General features: G+C 39.5%; 1 protein-coding gene across 1 annotated transcript in view; it reads right to left on the bottom strand.

Annotated features, from left to right (window-relative positions):
• Nucleotides 1-20772, bottom strand: part of TYR (tyrosinase) — a 49357-nt gene extending 28585 nt beyond the window's left edge. The window contains exons 1-3 of the mRNA XM_005434684.3: nt 19902-20772; nt 9757-9973; nt 1824-1971 (exon numbers count right to left, since the gene is read on the bottom strand). Coding sequence (XP_005434741.1) covers nt 1824-1971; nt 9757-9973; nt 19902-20744 — 1208 coding nt within the window. The 5' untranslated portion in view covers nt 20745-20772. The remainder of the gene's footprint in view (nt 1-1823; nt 1972-9756; nt 9974-19901) is intronic.
• Between the last annotated feature and the right edge of the window lie 251 nt (nt 20773-21023).

The following is a 21023-nucleotide window of genomic DNA, read 5'->3' as shown; positions in this document are numbered from 1 at the left end:
ATTTAATGATGTTATCTTTCACAAATAGTTTTGCCTTCTAAAATGGATAGTAACTACAGTTATGAGAAGTGTTTCCAGGGGTTCGTAATGACTGTGACTGAAATTCCTCTGTGGGAGGGGTCACCATGAAGACCAAGGTGCTACTTAAGCCCTGCAATGAGTGGGAGCTAGGAGATGAGTAGGTCTTATAGAAGTGTGAATGTCTTAAGAAAAATGTTTCTTTTGATATGGTGGAGCTTTTAATGCTTTCTCTTCTGCGTTCCTTTCCTCTGAATATTCAATTGATCCATTTTTTGATAGCCTAGATATTGGAAAGCTAATTTCCAGGCACCAAACTCAAAATTTGTAACCACACCTGAAACCTTGTGCATCCATCCTGTCAAACAGTGAATGGGTGGATATGCTATATTGCAGCTAAACGATACTGTTTAATGTTTAAAAAGTTATGAAGAAAAGCTTTTCAAAGAAAAGAGTTTCAAAACTGACACCCCCAGAAGGCTAATTATACCCTACGGTATTAGGATCAGAAGACAGGTGGATCACCCTTTGAAGGAACCATTCCATGGATGGCTGGGTGAACTGCTTAGACTTGATGCGCCCTATTTCTGTATGGGTAAAGTATGAAGAATACAACCATTAGGCTCGTTAAATGTATAAACTGAGAAGAAAAAAGCCTGACTTCAAATTTATCTTTTTACACCTACTAGCTTTTTGGTTAAATAAGGTAAAGTTTTATATAAGAGTTTCGGTGTGAACTGCGTGAAACTGGAAAACTTCACTGCAAGATGATGCCTGCAAGTAGTAATCTGCACCCCTCCTGTGCTGCATGCCTTAGTGACCCAAAATCATTTTGGTTTTCATCCGAATAAGTGCCTTGCTGCTGCAGGCAGAGTCTCAGCCAGCAGGTTTCTGAGCATACAAACTTATGAAAGAGTCCCAAAAGTTTGTACAGGGTAATATTTTGTTTGTTCTAAGCATTGCATTAGCTAAGTCACAGTCAGTGCATGGTGGGAAAGTAGGGGAAGATTAGTAAGAAGATATAAATTGCTCCAGAATGAGTATTGTTTGTGTGGTTTTACATTCCTTTGCTTAGCTAACTTCCTTTTTATTGCTCTTTAGTCACCACAGTGGTGTAATACAGTCTATAGTAAATTCTTAGTAGCCATTTGCATGTGTTATAGTGACACAGAAGTTTTTAAGGTCACGAGTAAATCTTGGAATTCTGTCCTTAACAGCAATTTCACTCTTCTCTTGCAAAACCATTTCCCCCTACTCTTTCTTATTAATAAACATTATAGCCTTCTGTTTGCTTTCATTCTCTGCAGCTGTACTCTTTTATCAAGAGACAGTCACAATTTTGTTTGTCTCACTGAAATACATTTTTTTTCTTCTTTATTTATGAATAGCATGCTTGGATTTTCCTTATGGAATAGAAATTAAAACAGCACTGACATTTAGAATGTAAGGGAATTGCTCCAACTGATTATCGTCGTGTTAAAATGAGTCACACACTTTTAGTCCAAACTTCCTGACATACGCATCCATATATATTAATCACTATGACATCACTGAAGAACTATTTTTACTTTGGTAATAAAAGCTGAATGCATTTGTCAACTTGTCAAATTATATTTCATCCAGTGAACATACCGACAGGTTAGGAAAGACAGTTGCTCTCGAATAACAGCAAAGCTCAGTTCTACATGTCTGAAAATACTGTGCATGTAAAGGCATGTGAAGTATTTGCAGTTTTGAAATATAGGTGAAAAGCACACTGTAAAAACACAGAATAAATTAGGTTTACTAAGAAGAATTAAACTCACCTGTCAACAAAAGCATGGTGTAGTACAAAGATAGGATCATTTGCAGAGCCTTGTACTTGGGACATGGAGCCATTCATGTAGATGTGAAGTGCATTATGCAAACCACTTTGAGATATGTTTGATATTGCAGTCTGTGGATCAGCAAAGCCTGTATATTCAAGAAGAAATCATATGCTGATATGACAATGCGTATAATTCTTTTTCCAGTAAGCCTGAAGATCAAAGTACCTACTTTCACTTCATTTGCATTCAGTTTTTTAGACAAGGGCTTAAGAAAACATGTAAAGGAGTGCTAATATATTTCAAAGGCATAGCAAAGATGAAATGACAATAAGCTAAATTAAAACTTCTGCCATGTAGCTAATGCAGCATGTCAGCAAATGTACTGCTTAATTGCTTTATATTTTTAAATTTCTTTGTCCATTGTGTCTGACTGCTAAAAGGCAACATAATCCCTGCAGACATTTTTGTGTGTACATTTATTTATGTTGAAAAAATGTATTCATTTTATTTTCCTTTTTGATCTCTATACTTATAGGTTCCTAAGATAAAACAGGCTCAGTCATTTAATATTGTTTGTTTCTATAGAACACAGAATTGCGGAATCACAGAGTGGGCAGAGTTGGAAGGGACCTCTGGAGATCATTGATGTAGGAAATTTCTGTGAATATTAACTGAAAATTAGCTATCTGTACATCATTCTGAAGCAACTCTTTCACTTATATCCAGCTGCATTTTAAGTATGTTTAAGGGAAGATAAACTTTATGCAGAGTCCAGGCAGGAGGCTAGACGATTTATATCAGACTCGGGATACTTCTTAAAATTTAATGCATTGCAAACACTTGATCTAATAATTCATAAAAAATATACAGAATACTTATCCTGGCTCTGGAGAACTTCTCATGGAACATCTGCTCATGAGCAATTTATCTTAATGATCAAAAAGTCTGTAACTGGAACAGCTTTAGCAACCCCACCCTCCACCTCCCAGTTAACTGGGGCACATTCAGTCAGTGTCAAAAGTGACATCATGTTTAACCATGCACATGAGAAGTTCTAATACCTAATTTCTTGCTAAGGCAAGTCCATATAAATTGTAAAGTTAGCAGGAAGAAACCCACAATGCGATGTCACTTTATTAGTCAGGGTCATATTATTTTCTCTCAGACTTCTCAAAAGGCTTCGCTATAATCAGCTATTCAGAATGACATGCTATGAAACGGGGTAGAGCCAATTAAAAAGAACAGGTGAAAGAATAAGGAATTTTTTTGAGTATGGGAAGCTTTGCTGAGGTGGATGTAGTAAAATCACCTCTGCAGCAAATGTGAGGCTACAGCTCTAATAGTGCAGTGTGCTGAAATAAGACCTCCCTGTGTCTAGGTAAGGGGAACTCCACCACCTTCACGTGCCTTGCCCTGTGCTCTGCCCTCCTCTCCCACGCATTGACTGCAACTCGTCAGTCCTTCTGTGAACTGATGTAACTCACTAGTCTGGCAGTAAACTGCCCTGGAGTATGGGATGTCAGGTTTTTTCCAGGCTACTAAGATACACTATCCTGCGTAAGGGTACGATGAGAACCAGTGTTGGTAAAAAAAGAGGAGGAAGAGCAACTGGCTGTTGGAGACTGCGTAGAGAAGCAGGACTGTCCCTGAGGGTGGTGAGCTGTTAAATCATCTGGCCAGTATAGGAAGCTGTAGCATTCTGACATCCTTTTAAACCCTCGTTTAATTAGAGTGCATTAGAAATAGCCATTAGGACATACATCACTGAAGGGAATGGAATTTCTACCAGTGATTTCAATAAGAGAAAAATCGCATTTTAAAGAGATCATAAACCTGATTCTGCTTCTTCTTGTGGTGTTGCAAATTAGCAACAGTAATCAGTGTATTTGAATTAGCTTCACTGGAGCCAGGCCAAATTAAATCAGGTAGGGATTTAGCCCAGAGTTTATTATAGGAGGAGCTAACGGTGCCACACAAAATTAAGGCTGCCTGACAGTTTTTAGGATGAGATATAGGTGGCTCTCACTGAACATGCAGTTAGGTCACGTGCATGTCTTTTAATGGAGTATTTAATTATATTAACTGTGGATTTTGCAATCTAATAAGGGAGACCACTTAAGTCCATGTACAATCAGTGAAGTGCAAAGCTTTATGTATTGAAAATTGGTAGTTTTTTCCTCAGTTGCTCATCTGCAACAAGTGCTGTAAGTATGCTTAGCAGAAGGTATGCAGAGCTCAGAGAGCATTAGCATTGCTCAGTGCTACAGGAATGGAGGAACCATTCCAACAATCCTATCTCCTCTGATGATCTTAGTAGACTGCTTAACAACTGTGGCATCCTTAATATCCCTAAGAAAGAAGGACATTGAGGTGCATGTTCAGGGCAGGGCAACTGAGCTGGGGAAGGGTCTGGAGCACAGCTCTGATGGGGAGCAGCTGAGGGAACTGGGGGTGTTCAGCCTGGAGAGGAGGAGGCTGAGGGGGGACCTTATCGCTCTCTACAGCTGCCTGACAGGAGGCTGTAGGCAGGTGGGGGTCGGTCTCTTCTCCCAGGTAACAAGGGATAGGACAAGAAGAAATGGCTTCAAGTTGCACCAGGGGAGATTTAGATTGGATATTGGGAAAAACTTCTTCCCTGAAAGTGTTGTCAAGAATTGGAAGAGGCTGTTGAGGGAAGTGGTTGAGTCACCATCCCTGGAGGTATTTAAAATACATGTAGCTGTGGTGCTTAGGGACATGGTTTAGTGCTGGACTTGGCAGTCCTGGGTTAATGGCTGCATTCAGTGATCCTAAGGTCCTTTCCAACCTAGGGGATTCTATAATTCTATGTCTGAACTGAACTGGCTGATCTAGTTACTTCCACTCTCCCTGATGATGATTTTTTCTTTAATAAGGATTTCACATTTTAGAGAAGTTCATGTCAGATGCACATAAAATAGAAAGCAAAATATAGATATAAGAATTTTAAGGCCATACCCCTTGCTAGTCTTTGATGTCAGTGATGTTCTTCTGGTTAATGTTCGTGGAGTTTTTCTGCCATTGGCTATCTCACAGAATCTTTTTCAGGGTTAAATCTTACATATTTTCTAAAACAATGTTATTACCATAACCTCTCTAGAGTGAGGTAGCTGCAAGATCTGCAGAATTTGGCCTAGGGGGCTCTAGTAAATGAAAGTTTGGGATTATCTGATTTATTCCATGTCATCATCTCAGGCTTTTTTTATAAAATGTCTCTTGTAGAGCTTCACTGTGGTCTGGGCTGAATAGTCTTTCTTGTTCTTTAGTAATGACCATCTGCAACTTGACAGCGCTTTCTCAATGTGCATCTAAATTTTACCCAGAGGTTGTGGTTTGAGCTGGTTAAGGAATGTTGACTGTAGGCTAAAACTTTTTTTAATTAGAAGGGGTTTTTTTTGCAAACTCCATTTTGAGAAACCATTTTTCATTAGCTATATGGATCCCAAAATACTGAGAGAAATTTTCCAGATTAAAATCTCTTATTTGAGAAAAAAGAGAAAATGTCCTATCAAAATGAAATTAGATTTTGAAATGTTTGATGGTTTATTCTATTATTTCATGACAGAACAGTGGCAACAATACATAAGTGTGACAGACAGTGGAATGCTGTGACATGGCTTGACTTGATACTGTGTGTCATGAGTTAATTCATGAATAATGAAAATTATATAGTTTTAGAATTTTTTTAATGTTCTTTTGTCACTTTGTGCAAACCTTAGAAGACACTGATCTTCAATTGAAGTTGCCATGAATAAAATAATTTAAAATGTGGAATTTGCTCATAAATAAAAAGAAATTTAAATTTTTCAGCCATCTCTTATTCTTAGGAGCTGGCATTCAAGATGTTACACCAAAACTGAACTGCATAAAGAAGAAACAACTATTTCCTTTGCAGTCACCTAATCCATTTCTGATCTCACCTGATGCTTATAAATGAGACTGATTTTCTGTTCTCTTCTTGTATCCATGAAGAATCCAGTGAAGTCAGCAGTGTTCCACAGTTAGGGTCAAGATTCAACAAATCGTATTTAAAATAATTGCTTCTACTTCAAGGGACAATGTGCAAACTGCTTTTAACCTGTTGTTTTTCAGGCAAAGCTGAAGCTGGCCTGTCCCAGAGTAAGAAGGCAACTCATGTGCTCAGCCTCAGAGGGGTGTTGTTTTACTGAACGTGATCAACCTTTGCTGTTTATGGCTGTTGTGGTTATTCTTCAGTGATGTAATTTCTGACTCTATAGCAGCATTTGCTATTAGTCAAACAGATTCATCCTGTGTTTTTGGCATCTGCTCATAATGATACTGGTATCTATCCCTTTGAAGAGTAAAACGATGTTGTCTTTGTTCCAGTGCACTCAAGCACAGAAGAGCATAAAATTTTGCCCAGAAGGAGTTCTTCTATGTGATCAGTTCTTCTAAGAGATGACAGGTGTTTGCCATTACAGAACTAAAACTGAGAAGTAAATCTCACATCAGTGTAAATTAGGAGCCACTCAATGGTTCTGGTCATCTTTTGTAAATCTAGAGTAACTCCAGTAAAGTTAATGGATTTACTTTGGATCTAAAAGAGATTAGAATTTGACCGTAGGTCTACTGGCACAAAGTTACGTAAACAAGTACAGAAGGATTTAAAAGCTTTTTGCTTAGAAAAAAAAGTAAATGTTAGGAACTATAGAGTGTTAGCAAGTTTGTAGGAATGCCGTCACACAGAAGTGGGTACTGGCACAATAAATCCAAGCTGGCAATTTAAGCTTGGCCTCTGTACAAAGAAAAAAAAAACAAACCACCAAACAAAAAAAAACCCTAAGCAGGCCATTTGTAAGAAATAAGCTAATACAATATGGGATTTTTTGGCAGTAAAACTTGTTTAAAAACTTTCCACCATCTTTTTCAACATTAGCCATGTATTCTTGGCTTTGAATTACAGTTCACTATCTTGTTAGCTAAATAAGTTAGTTGACAGAAAAGTTTGTGGTCCTGTAGTGTAAAGCTGAGTGCTGAAATAATTCAGATTAAAAAATAAAATATCCTAAAAAACCCAACCCCCCAAAAGTGCCTCAGAATAACACTGTGTGTGATGGAATAAGCTCTGTCGCCATAGTAATACAGGTAAATGCCTGCTGAGCCGCATCTGGCTTGCATTCAGACAGATCCATCACCAAAAAAACCGCCTTATCGTGGAATGCTGTGGACACAGTTTCATTTCAGTGATCTCTGGCTCTAATTAAATATTCTTATGGAAAGAAAGGTAACATCACTCTGTTGACTTTTGCTCTCTTCCATAGCAGCTCCTGAGCACTGTAAATCTTATTTAGCTAGGTTATACAAGTTAGACAATAATACAGGATCTGGTAATTGCACTGGGAGTTGGGCTATGAGCAAACATGATCGCTTTCTTAACAGGATTTCCCCTAAAATAGAGAGATTCTAATGTATGACTGTCCTGGTTTTTTGATTTCATGTCTACAGAGCTTCTGAGGAAAGGACACTCATTGCCTTAGTTTTACCCTACAGTTTTTCCTCACTGTGCTACAGCTTCCCAGGCTTCTTCTGCATGTATCCTAGGACTTGCAAATGTCCACTTTCACTGCCATGAGAAAAGGAGCTACTCAATCTCTTTTCTTCCCGTTTAGGATCACATAGGAGGGATCCTACAGACACTCTGAAAGGGCTAGGGTGCGTGTCAGGGAGGGCACACCTGGATGGATTTATAAAACAGGCATGTTCTGCCCCTGCACTGAGCTAACTTGATGCATCCAGAGGCCATGCGGCACTGTGACCAAGATAATATATGCTGCTTCTGTAGCCACCTAAGCTGTGTGTCTTCAGAATTGTATCTGACTTGCATATGTCCTGAAGGACATGTAGGTTTCCCCCAGTCTATTAGAAGATCTATCTAAATCACATGAAAACCATTAGAACCTATTGGTGGCAACCGTGAGATGTCTTGTGTGGCATGTGGAGGGCTCCAAATGACCACAGTGGTGAGCTAGAGCTTCATAACCTCATTTAGGAGGAAGATGAACACTCTTCATCTTCTGAAGGGCTGTTACACAGAACAAAAGAATTCACTTGGAGGAAAATTTGATCCAGCAGAGCTCTTTTCAGAGTGACATTACCATTATTCAGATTAAAGCATGACCCTTTTCAAGTGTGATTGACAGATGACAGTATGATATTAACAAAGACCAGCTGTGACTGTGCTTGCTAGCCATGAAATTAACGTGACAGACAGTGACGGAGAAAAGGTTTGATAGATTGATCAGACAAAACACTGATTCTGATTTTGAAGTTAAAATAAATTCTTCCAGGCTTTTTGAGACCTCTAAGTGCTTTTTCCATTGTGCATTCTGTTGAACATCTATTATTGTTGCCCTTTTTTCAAATAGCTGCTGTTATTTTCAGTTTCAAGAAAATGTATCCATTTGTATCGAAGGGGTGTACTTGATCTGTGGCTCTGTTTATCTGCCGGTTCAGACTTAGCATTGACAAAGAGCAGGTTTTGCCCTTTTTCTGCCAGTACTCACAGAATGATTGTTATTTAATGAGCAGCCGTGATATTGAAATTTAGGCTTTATAAGTGAGCGGTCCATTTTGACTCTCCTTCTCAGTAAACCTGTACGTGGCTCTGTGCAACTTCCATAGACTGTGCCTTTGGTTTTGATTACAATACCAGCAGCATGATAGTAGACCCTCATTATTTCATGACTTGTTTACTTAAATTCCCTTTTCTCTACTCCTCCTATTCCACCCTTTGCATATATTCACATGCTTTGTGAAGGAAAATGTGAGCAAACCTCTACTCAGTGTCATCTTTTTCTTTCCCATACTTCATGTGGTTTCTGTTTTCAAGAGAAAGAAAGCACAGCTATGTCCAGAGCTGGAGTCATTTCACGTCTGGATTCTCTGTTGGATTCAGCATACAAATTCCACATTTTTGACTGTTTTTAGAGCAGAAACTTGTTCACTTCACACATACACACACCCCCTACACCCCACACACACGCCAAGAAAGTTTTATGGCATTCCACACTGCATTAAGAGTAATATTGAACATATTAAAAGCTTTGCTTTCTCATCTTTGCACCAGCTCCTCTATTGCATTGGTTTGGCCCTTGCATAGTTCCTTGCAAACAAACATCTCTGGGACATCAAAAGTAGATCACATTTGTTTCTGCTGATATATGAACTGTGGAAATATTTATTGATAAGTATATAATGTGCTATCCTTGTTTATTAGTAATTTGGCAAGATTCAAAAGAGATCAGGTAGGCAGATAATTAAGAATAACTCCTCCTTTTAGCAAAGAACCCTTGCAAATTAGGAACATTCAGAACAGGTTGGGTAGTTAGATAATTAAGATAAATAGCTAAATTATTTTGCAAATGATACTAAGGGTCATATACTAAGGTAGAACTTGATCCCTAATCCTTGAAGTTTGGGGAGAAGTCTGCTATGGAGTTCACAGTGGCAGGATGCAGACGCAACATGGCAACTGGCAGCACCCTCTTTCACCCTTGTTGTCCAGCCTGGCCTCTGGAAGACAGTGGATTCCAGGGAAAACCTGTAACCCACATGGACATGGTTATGATCCTGTGTAAATAGATTATTAGATGTTCTCCTTTTATGCAGTGCTGAATTTCTTTGCTGTGTCTGGTGCTGACTGTAGCAGGAGACAATATCTCCTAACAGAGGGATTTAAGGTCTGTTCTAGTCTATAGTTTCTATTTTCTTATCAAATGCCTTTAGCATGGTTCTTTCTGTCTGTTGTTATTCCAGGAGTAAGCATAACTTTTTCTTTCTTTTTGAGTGGTGCTTCATGGAATCAGCTCAAACGGCCCAGAGTTTAAAGACTCTGACCTCAGAGAGAAAAAATTTACAGATAGGAATGGCATAAAAGAATAAAACATGTTACCTTCCAAAGTGTTTCGGAAACTGTAATTGGCCATTTTATCCATGGATCCAGATTCATACTGAGTCAGGGACAGGCAAAATTCAACTTCAGCTGAGGATGGGAGCCTTGGCGTCCTTGATTTATCGTTGTTCCCAGGATTTCGTAGTATAGGCCCCTCACTTGTGGCATTGCATAAAGCCTGTTGGCTGTTGTACTCTTCAGACCGAGTACAGATTACCTGTATAAACACTTTCTATTAGCAGAGTTGCAATTGTAAAAAATAAAAGCAAACAAAAGAGGTACCTTGATTAATATTTTTTTAAAGGAGCAAAGAGGATGTACAATGCAATGTTTGTTGCAAGAACATCTATTTTTTTTTTAATTTTATATGTATGATTTTAACATAAGCTGGGTTGTTTCATAGAAGACACCCCTCTACTACAGTTCACATTTTGAAAGAATACAGTAGTCTGTATGTGAAATTACCCATGTGGACTGAGGCATCGGTTCTCATTTATGCCCTTGAAAACTCACGGAGGCTAAATTCAGTGTTACCTACGAATGCAGCAGGACACAAATGGAGTTAGATCTGCTACTGCAGTCGCTAAATGGAAGCTTTTTGGCTTCAGCAGACTACTGAACAAAACCATAATAATCAGATTTTTCTCCCCACACAGTAAGAAAGGGAATTGTTGACTTGGAATATGAAAAAACGCCACCTTTATTCTGAAAATATCTGTCTGTGCTTTGTTAGAATAAAAGGACACTTAGTTTCACCATGTTTTGATGATGTTTTATGTACAAAATGGGAAAAGGCATTCCTTACTTCCCAGGAATGTTGCAGGGGTGAACATATATCACCAACTGAGATGCCATAGTAATGGGTATTGGGAAAGGACCTTAAAGAGAGAGATGGATACAGATATTAAATACTGTCAGAATCCAGCATAATTTATAAAAATGTTCTGGGTTCAGAGGCGAAGTCTAGTTAACGTGGCATAACAAGTCATTATTTGTTAGATGATCTGTAGAAGCTGCCAGTCCAGTCTGAGATTCCTGGAAGAACAAGGTAGTCCAATATAGCTTTGAATCATAGCTAATTTTGACTGAATCAAACTCCTTTACATTTGCTGTGGGTTAAAAGTGCCTACATAGACTGTATGTCACTAAGGCCCTGCTCGATATCTTTTTAAACCACAGTAACTTAGGTTTTACCTAAGGATGTGGGTCTTCTGGTGACCATGAGCTTTTATAGTAGCTTTCACTGCATTCACTGCTTGGCCAGAGAAGTGATCGCAATGAGAGGGAGGATTTTTGCATGTTCGGGTACAAAAACCTACAGGGAGTCAGTGCAAGGGCAAACGCATATTTCTACTTTATATTCAAGAACTTGCCTAACATGGAGGATGGAGAAAAACATAACGACACAACAACAAGCAGAAGATCGGACTAGAGGGTTTGGTGGGTATGTGTAGTGGTATGGTTGATGGGTCTATGAAAGTGAAACAGAACAACCATTGTTCAGAACTCCCAGAAGACATTCTGTATCTCTTTCACGTGAAGCTGAGGCTCTGAACCAAAACTGCTGTCTATTGGTTTGCTTTTTTTTTTCCTGAAAAACCCACCGAAACAAAATTCCAAATCACCAGAGATCCCTTCAAAATATAAGACTCTGTGGTTAGCAGGGAATCAATGTAGTTAATGAGAACTTTGTGTGGAGAAAGTCTCATTATTGAGCCAGACATCATAGCGGAAAAAACACATAACACTAAAGCTCCCAGACTTCTTTCACCCTGGAGGTGTATTTCTAGTTCATGGATTGTATCAGTGAACAAAAAGGTGAATGAAAGCCATCATCTGTTCTGTGAATGGGGTGGAAGAACACGAGATTCTCTGTTAGTGAAGGAAGTGAGTGGGAGATTCATTTCACCAGTGCTAGTGGTGTACCCATTGCCAGCCTGAAGCAACACTTTAGGATGACCTCTGCAATCAATAGAGAGAGAGGCATCTCCTGAGTGTGATTCGGCCCTCCTAAGCCAGATGTCTGGTAGGTAAGATGTACTTACCTCTAGGGGTGCCTAACTCTCTCCATTGACTAAGTCAGTGAAATAAAATGTGTAAAAAATCAATGCAGAAACTGTCTCTGGACTGCAGTTAGCAAGGGAAGCAAAATTAAGAGTGTTCGACTTAATGTTCTGCTTTAGCGTTAGGACAGGATGGATCACACCCTGGAGGCACTGATGTGCCTCTGAAGTGACTGAAGACAGAGCCAAAGGCAAGTTGCTCTGCTGCCTAACGAACTTTTGAATGAGTGGAAGGAGATGAGATGAAATCTTTTCTAAGTCATTCGACCACAAATTCACAGAAAACATATGATGGAGCTGGTGATATAACCTAGATTCTTAAGAATCTGGAATTCTTAAATGATAAGTTTCTTATGAATATGAATCTCATGAATAAATCATTCTCATCTTTTTTTGAGGAAGTAAGAAAGCTTATCAGAGAAATTTATCCTTAGAGGCTGCTCTATTGGCTGAAATCTGCCCTAGTTTGTTGAAACTACTAAGGTGCCTTTGGAGGTTGCAGGTAGTTGTCCAGCAGTTTCCTGTGCACATTCCCCCCAGAAGCTCACCAAGTGGGTCAGGACTGTGCCTCTAAGAAGTCTCTTCTAAGAATCCCCACTGAGAAAGGAGAAGTAATGACAGGGAGGAACCTGTGGTTATAGCTATGGTACTTTTTTTTTATGACTGGTTTGTGTTACTGAGGGAGTTTATTCCCATTAGAAGAAAAATAAAGGGATGATTCAGGAGATGGTCTAGTAATATCGCTTATAAAAATGCACAGTCCTATGTCCCTAGAAGTTCATTAGTGAAGAAGGCAAGTGTGTCTTGGCTGGCGGAGCTCAATACATTTCCCAGTTGGCATTTGGCTCAGAAACTACATACACGTGGATTTTCTGTTTGGCTCTGTTCCCTGTGGACTTTAGCTAGGTCCATATCTTCCTCTGACTTCTCTGCCCTGCCATCTCCTATCTTTTAATCATCTCCCTACTGCCCTGGGGATATATCCAGAGCCATTTATTGTGTCTTAAAGAAGAATAATGTTCCCTTCAAAGCTGGCTTTTCAAACAGGGAATCTTCAAGCATGAAGTCTCAAATATATCTAAACAGAGGAACATTTCCCCTTTGTTCTGTTGATCCATTTTGGTGCGATGTAATGCATCTGTTAATGTTATGAGGCTTATAAACAGTTAGAGTGCTAAATTTTTGTTTTCCATGTGTGTGTCTGTGTAGCCCTCACTAACTATCTGACTAATCAAATCCATGCTAAACAGAAGATGGATGTCATAAGGCATTTGGCAACTCATGGTCAAAAAACGCCAACATAGGAGGCAGGAACGAAAATACTTGTCAGTGACTTTCTGCTGTTTTTTCTGGACTAAAAATTAAGGTCTGGCCATAAAATTAACCAGGATGTTTTTCCAGAAAGGTGTAACTTAGGTAAAATAAATTATGGGTGTATCCTGAAACTATAATTTGCTGTTCTATCAATATGATGTGTAAGTGGTAATGGGGCATAGGTCAGTCAAATGGTTCATTCTAGATGCAATCTGCATAAAGCACACACAAAATAGGTCACATCACTGCCACCTTTTCATTCATCGGGGGTACTTTCTACTAGAAACACGCTGTTTTAAAACACAGGTTTTTTTGGTCCTTTTCAGAACAAATTTCTCAGTTCACCCCGGACAAAGCTTCATATTCAACCTGCAGTGAGTGCCTGCTCTTCTGCATGCTTAAATTCACTGGCTCCAGCGAAATTTTAGGAAGATACTCTGAGGAAAAGCTTATGTAAGTAGTTAGCAGAGCAAATGCCAGTAGATGGCAGTCCAGAATGTGCAGCATCACCCCGGGCCATGTAGCACACAGCAAAAAAATCCCTCCATGCACTGCAGCTGAGATATTTAGCACAGCTTTTTGTATAATTTCTTAACAAACAGACTGTAAATGCACAGAAGCGTTGTTGCTGTCTCGCACTTTTTCACAAATGGGAAACCCTCTTGTCTTTTAGTTCGCAACTGCTTGTGCAGAGCAGCCCCTGTGCTTAAATAAAGTGAACTGCATTGCAGGAGTCTTCAGCAGTGTTCAGTCCTTTGTCTGCTATTTTTAAATTCAAAGCTTTGGGAGTTTTGATGACAAATTCTTCGTGGTTTTTTTGTACTTATTAGATTTGAGCTCACAGGGCCATGCAATACAGCTAATATATACCTGAACCCTTGGAAAAAGGTATTTTCTAGGGTAATGAAAAAGCTGCTCACATAGAAAGTGATCTAAAGTTTGTTGGGGAAATATGGCCACTCAAAGGGTTAATCCACCCTTCTGCTTCCTTTAGAGCTTGTCCCTTGCTCTGCTTCTCTTCTGAGACCACTGAGCAGAAGTCTGCCCACATCCAGAAACTACCAGCATGTTTTCATGGTGTTATGCTCCAGGTTAAAATAGCTTAAAAGAACCATTTCAGACTACAGCCAGGGCAACTACATGACTTGCTTGTCTGTGGCCCCCAACCCAGCTCTCCTAAGGTTGTAATGTGGACACTTCATGGCCCTCCTTGACACACCCACATGTCCCTGTTGGTCCTACATGAGGTCTAGACTCCTGAACTGGAGTATTGGCTCCCATTATGTGGCCAAAAGGGATTTTCCACTGATCTGTTGCCTTTCTCTGTCCTTCTCCATTTATTCTCACATCTTTGCTTGGGAATAGCATTAAAGTGCAGCCCTCACACTGGATTTAAAACATTTGGCAATTGTAAAGAGGTTTAACTTCTAGGGTTTGGGCTGCATTAGGACCTGGCATAATCTAATCCTAATTAAGTAGCATCCAGAAACCCTTTACTCACCAAACTGGGAAAATGCAAGGAAATCCCCAAATAACCTGCAACAGAACAAACTGTACTTTGGAAGCTTGCTTTTATAGGCAGAACTTTAAAACGTGATTTATCTATAGCAGAACAAAAAGTTTTTAAGAGACTGTGGATATTTACATCTGTTTCTTCATGTACTCCTGAATATCAGCAGGGATTGAAAGGTAAAACAGGAAAAGGACTGAATGAAACGAAGAAAATTTGGAAAGCAAAGCTTCAAATAAATTGTAAGAAACATCTTTGTGCAAGATAAGGTCATTAATTATCTTTCTGACCCTTACAGCGTATGCATTAACTGGATGAGCTGTGAAACTCAGGCTAAAAGGGAATGAGACAAACATGAAGTGACAGCACTGAAACAAACCCAGGGCCTTCAAGGTATTTTCTCAGCCTTTAGTAAAAGCTGGCTGAGTTTCATCTCTTTGCTCAGAGGCAGCCCAGAACTGGGATTGGAGGGTGTGTGTGTGGGTAACATACACCCCATTCAGCACTTCAAAATGGTGGTAGGGTGGAGTAGGAAACTCCGTTATCAATTACTGCTGAAACATTCATTAACACTTTCAGGTTTGGCAGTCTGTGATTCCCCTGCTTTCTGGCTGTCTCCAAGCTGTACAGTTAGTGTTACCGTCTCCATGTCTACTACAAATTCACTAAGACACATTTCTCTACAGAGAGATGGTAATCTTCTTTTTCTGGTTAATTATTAACAAAACTATTAAAAAAAAAAAATCCTTAGCCATTAATTTACACACCTTTGAAAATGTTTATCTTTTACACTACACAACTCTGGAGCAGTCATGGGCACGTACTAGAAAACAACCAAGCATCTACAGGCCAGACTGCTGTCATTCACTCGTGATCCCATGGAAAAAGGGGAATTACTCTGAGGTTGCAGTGGCATAAAAAGCCCGAGCATAGCCAAGTGGTTGCTCCTGCTGTGCATAGATCCTGATTCCCTCAGGCTGTGGTAGTGAGGTATGGCATGTGGAGAGTTATCTTTTTGTAACAGGATATGTTTAAGATTTATAATCCATGTCAGCATTTCATTAGTAGACCAATCTTGATAAACTCCTCTTTTATGGTTACTTGCTCCATTTGGGTTGTTGCTTTTTAATTTACCAGCCTGTAGCTGGCACCAAAACCTATTAAGTTGCAATAAAAAGGAAGTCATTGAGTTCAAGAGATATTCGAGTGTCCACAAGCTGATGGATGTAAGACTGGGTGATTTTAGAATCAAGAAATGTTGGTTTCTGGTGTTTCTATTTTTCAAGATTTCCTACAGCTTTTAAAGGTGGGCATAAAATAGTGCTTGAAATGATCCCCTCAGATGATTCCCCTAGTAATACAGCTCCCTGATAAACTGTGCTTAGAATTAAATAACTGCATCTGAATAGCTGAATTTCCTATTTCTTATGAAGTCATATCTTCATGTAATGGATCTAAAGTACTGTCATTATTAGTTCAGATTATATCCATTTTCTGTTTGTGTAACTTGTTTCCCTTTTGTAGTAGCTTTGCATTTGTGGAAGTGGTTCTGCAGGGTGATACAGAATGAAATGCTAAGGGAAATTCTCCATGCTTGCAACAAAGAATTGGCTGCAGGCTTAGAGAAGCGCTTCTGAGAGCAGACAGCTCTCCACATCATGCAATTACTTCTCTCAAGTCACTCTTCCTTTAGGACACACAAAATACAGGAGGCTAAAGTTGGTGGTGTAGTCTGCTTACCACAGCAGCAACACCAAAACAGCATTTACATTCTCCTGTTTTACTTTCTTCATCATCTGTCAGGCACACCGTGGGGATCCCCAAACTGTTAACTACCAGCAGACAGATCCTGCTTTTATTTGCAGGCAGCTTTTCATGCATTTGCAACTCCACTGACTTCAGTGATTTCTCCAAATTAGTTCTGGTGCCGAGGAAAGCAGAATTTCACCTGCTACTGTTTAAGTGAGGCAAAATAGTTAATTTTTTAACAAATCCATTATCTTGAATTATTATAGAAATGGACACTAAACCTAAAAACTCTCAAAATGGCATGCACATCTCAATCTCCCATATAGCTTTCCATTAAGTCAACATGGAATTGCAAAAATCTGCAAAGCATTAGTAGGTGTCACGCAGTCCTAATTCTGAATGCAACCCTTGAATCATCACAAACAAGTAACGGAAAACATGAGAAAATCCCTCCCACCTACCCTAAAACATGAGCCAAGCAAACAAATAAAAACACTAAAGATTCCTGATAGTGCTGCTGGTAAAACCAGAGGCAGGAATCAGAAGTGTCATGAGAAAAAAGCGGACAGATAATTCACTCAGCTAAGTGCTAACAGCAGCACATTGAAGAAAAAGTAAGGCGAAAGCAAGAATTTCAGCATGTATTCATGGGTATCCATGTTGCCATGGCAACTTCTCAATGGAATAAAGTATTTTCTCCTTTCTTTAGGGATTAAAAAAAGAGAGATGCTGTTCTGCAAATAAGCATTTTACCTTTTTTTTAAATAAATCTATAACTGTTTCCTATCACAGCAGGCATTGTTTTATTATGCCTTGGAAGGAGACTTAAAATTCTAAAAAGGACACCATATTATAGATGTGATATTCAAGAGGTTTCTCTTGCCCTCTTTTTATTTTGAATGCTTATTAAAAGCCTAAATTCCTTCACATTTCTGGATCTTCCTCTTTCTTTTTTTTTTCTTTTTTTTTTTTTTCCCTCTTGCTGTTTAGCTACAGAGCTCAGATAATCGGCGTATTCTGCAGCAGATCTGTGGCTGTTTTCTGGTTCAAGCTAAGGCTATTTTTGTTCCCTTTTGATTTTCTGGGGTGAGACTCTGATCTCTTACTTTGTCCTACTGGAAGGAACTGTATTGACTGTTATTCCATCACAAACAATTGTTTAAATTTAGATTCAAGTCTAATTAAGAAATACGAGTTTGTGTTGTATCTTCACCCTAGACTCACTGACTGAAAATGCAGATCTATTCAATCTTTCATTCTTTTGCTAGATAAGACAACAGAGATATACATAGATAGCAGGTGTTAAAGGGGAAAAACACCTTATGAAGCTAAAGTTATTGTAGTCCTATTTTTGAAATTTTGATAAAAGCATAATATTTCAAGAAGTGGATGAAAAATATAAGTGGTAAGCACCCATCTTCGGAAATTACTTGGAAAACTTCCACAAATTACTTAGGTGCTTTTACATACATACACTAACACTGAATAAGTTTTAATCATAGCACAATTTCTATTGTTGCACCTATTTAAGTTATACAGAAATATCTTTAAAAGCAACTTGTTTCATAAAAGAATTTATTTTCAGAATACGTTTGTGGGAACTGACTGTAAATGAGAAGTTATAAACCTGACTGTTTCTTAAGTCTATTCATTGCTACTTGTAGATTCTTTTGGATACTTATTACCAGGCTGGAAAAATTCTAAAAATCTGGATGTGATTAATAAGACCTTTGGAAAAAAACCGAGCTAAACATAACTATCTGACCCCCTCCAGGTCTTTTAGAAAATTCTGCTAGAAACTTGCTGATTCCTTTTTGCTACCTGCCTCCTACTACCTTGGTTATTTCATCCAATATACTGTATTGATAGCTCCACTTGACACATGTAACCAGTGCAATTCTAGTTTCGTTTAATCCACTGTAACATTGATACCGTTTTCACATAACCCTTTATTCAGCTTAGTGCAGAACATCAGATCCACTTCGTTCTGGTAATATAGTCTAATTAAGTTAGCAGAGTTCATCCAAATTCATACAGTTAGAAATGAGCAGAATCTTAGAAAATGGGATGAAAGGACATGTTTATAACTATTTTATGCTATATTTATGTATGTATCTATTTTATGGCTGTACCTATACTGGTAAATTAAATGTGGCCAGGAAATTTCCTGGGCACTGAGGCCAAATGACATGAAATAATCCATGTCTATGCCAGTAAAATCATCTTAGCCTCCCAAACAGGGTGGCAGCATGCAAACATTCCCCTGGGAATGGTCCCTGAAAAGTACCTTTCTGGGGGGGAACCAGTCTACACATACAAAACGTGTGTCAGAGAATGTCCTAAAATAGGTCTGTTACAGTATCTGGGAATGCTTGAATTTACAGGGACATACGTGGCCTATATTATTCAGAGGACACACATCAAGACCAAATACAGTACAACCAGCCCTGTAAACCCAGTTAGTTGCTGGGGTTTTTATGTCAGAATATCACAGAGCTGCTGGAGCTTCTCTCTCTTTCACTTTCCATTAAATCACTAAAACTGTCCAGCCTTCATTTGGGCTGTTGCTGCAGAAATAAATAGAACAAAGATAGATTTACACCAATATAATCATAGATTTCAGTGCCAGAAGCGACTGTTGCTATTGTCATGATGGAGTGTGTCTATGGAAGCTAATAGACCTTTGTCACTGTATTTTAGGCAATGTGGCAGTAATGAGGGAGAGACAAAAAAAGTCTAGACACTCTCAGTGTTAGAACAGCATGGTATAGTTTAGTTATATAAGACAACATCACCCATGTAAATATCTAAATTTACTTTGGTTTACAGTCTAATTTGCAGTGCTTTTAAGTGGAAGGAATAGCTGTTGGGTTTACTTCTTAGTTCCTTTGAGCAACAAAGATTACTTCTTATATTTCTTTTGAATTACTGATGTGAATTACACAGCTGTTTCTTCTGTGCTCTAAAGATTTGTTTTATTTGCTTGTTTAAATTGAGAGCAGATTAGCATAATCTGATAGTTTTTAACTCTTGGGTGGAGGAATTCACTGGGAGAGGGGTAGAGCGTCTGAAAACTCTTTGCATCTATTTTCCATCATTCAGTCACCGGTTCTTTTTCCATGGTTGTGTGCTATAGCAATTTGTGCACATAAATCCTGCTTTTCCACACCTGGCTGCCAGCAGACCCAAGCTTATTTAGTCTGCTAAAAGCCATGTTTGCGCACAAAGATGTAACTTTCCTCCTTCCATCTTCATTTTAGGTTCCTAAATTTAGGTGGCCTAAATCCTACAGTCAGAGAAAGAAGAGACAAAGAGACAAACAAACTGCTCTAAATTAAGATTAAATCCACATAAAATCTGATGTGCTTTCTTTTTCTAAAGTGCCTGCTTTCTCTCCAGGAATGTCTAAGGGAATGCAGCACGGCTAAGCTCCCAGCTTATGTGCCACACTTAAGTGCCTATCGTCAGGTAGGACAATTCCATTCCCTTTCCCCTTGGCCTGTCCTTACCTGCCACGAGGAGAAAAATGATGCTGGGCTGAGTAAATTAGGGTTGGTGGGATGCCTGCCACCCATGTACTCATCAGTGCAGACCACACACTCCTCTGCATCTCTCCAGTCCCAGTAGGGGATGGTGAAGTTCTCATCACCTGTTATCTTCTGGATCTCGTGTTCCCACATCAGGAGAAAGACTCGATGCCAAGGCAGAAATCCAGGGGCTTCGTGGGCGAAGTCAATGTCCTGCCACACATTGGACCCACCTAAGAGTGTGTCTCGGGAGGCATAATAATGCATCCACACAAAGAGATCATACACATTGATGTTTCTGAACATGGGGTTGGAGCCATTGTTCATCTGAGTGTATGTGCCAGTAGCAATAACATAGTCCCGGCTGGGGGTGTTCTTTGCCAAGTTAAGGTAGGCAAGAAACCTGTCCTTCTCACTGATGGTGAGCTGGAAGATGTTTCTTCTCGTTCTCAGTCGCCTTTCAGTGCAGTTGACTCCTGAGAAACCAAACTTGCACTCCCCACAGTTGAATCCCATGAAGTTGCCTTCGCATTTACACGTTCGGTTGTAAAATACAGAGGGCCAGTCCTCTCTGTCATCCACTCCTGAGAAAGGGAACTGTGGTCCCAGCGGAGCCTGAGAGAGAAGGATGTTCTGGCAGGAGCCTCTTCTGGAAAGCTCCCCACAAGGGGACCCATCTCCATTCCAGGGGGGACAGCACTCCTTCCTCAGCAAGCTCTGCACATTTGCACAGGCTCTAGGGAACTGACCGGTGGATGGCTGAAGGCTGACTAGCAGAAAACCCATGGCAAACAGCGACATCCTCACAGAGCAGCAGGAGAGCATTGGCGTTACGCTTCAGTGCATGGAGTGCTCTCTCTGACCCCTGCAAAATCCTGGGTGTGAAAGAAATTTCTCCTTTCCACCAGGAATGCTTCACTGCTGACTTCTCTTCTAGTGGACCCTCCAATGTCCTTCCGCATTCCTACCCTGGATGCATTTACACACAAAATACACTTCAGGGTTAATCTTGTTATCACATGTTCTGGGTAAAAGCCAAGTGACATTTTCCCCCACCCCCTACATGTTTCAAAATACAGGCATTTATTATAGACCTTCATCTTC

Source organism: Falco cherrug, chromosome 2, assembly GCF_023634085.1.
Source record: "Falco cherrug isolate bFalChe1 chromosome 2, bFalChe1.pri, whole genome shotgun sequence".
In the NCBI taxonomy this organism is placed as follows: domain Eukaryota; kingdom Metazoa; phylum Chordata; class Aves; order Falconiformes; family Falconidae; genus Falco; species Falco cherrug.
This window is presented reverse-complemented; position numbering and strand designations above follow the sequence as displayed.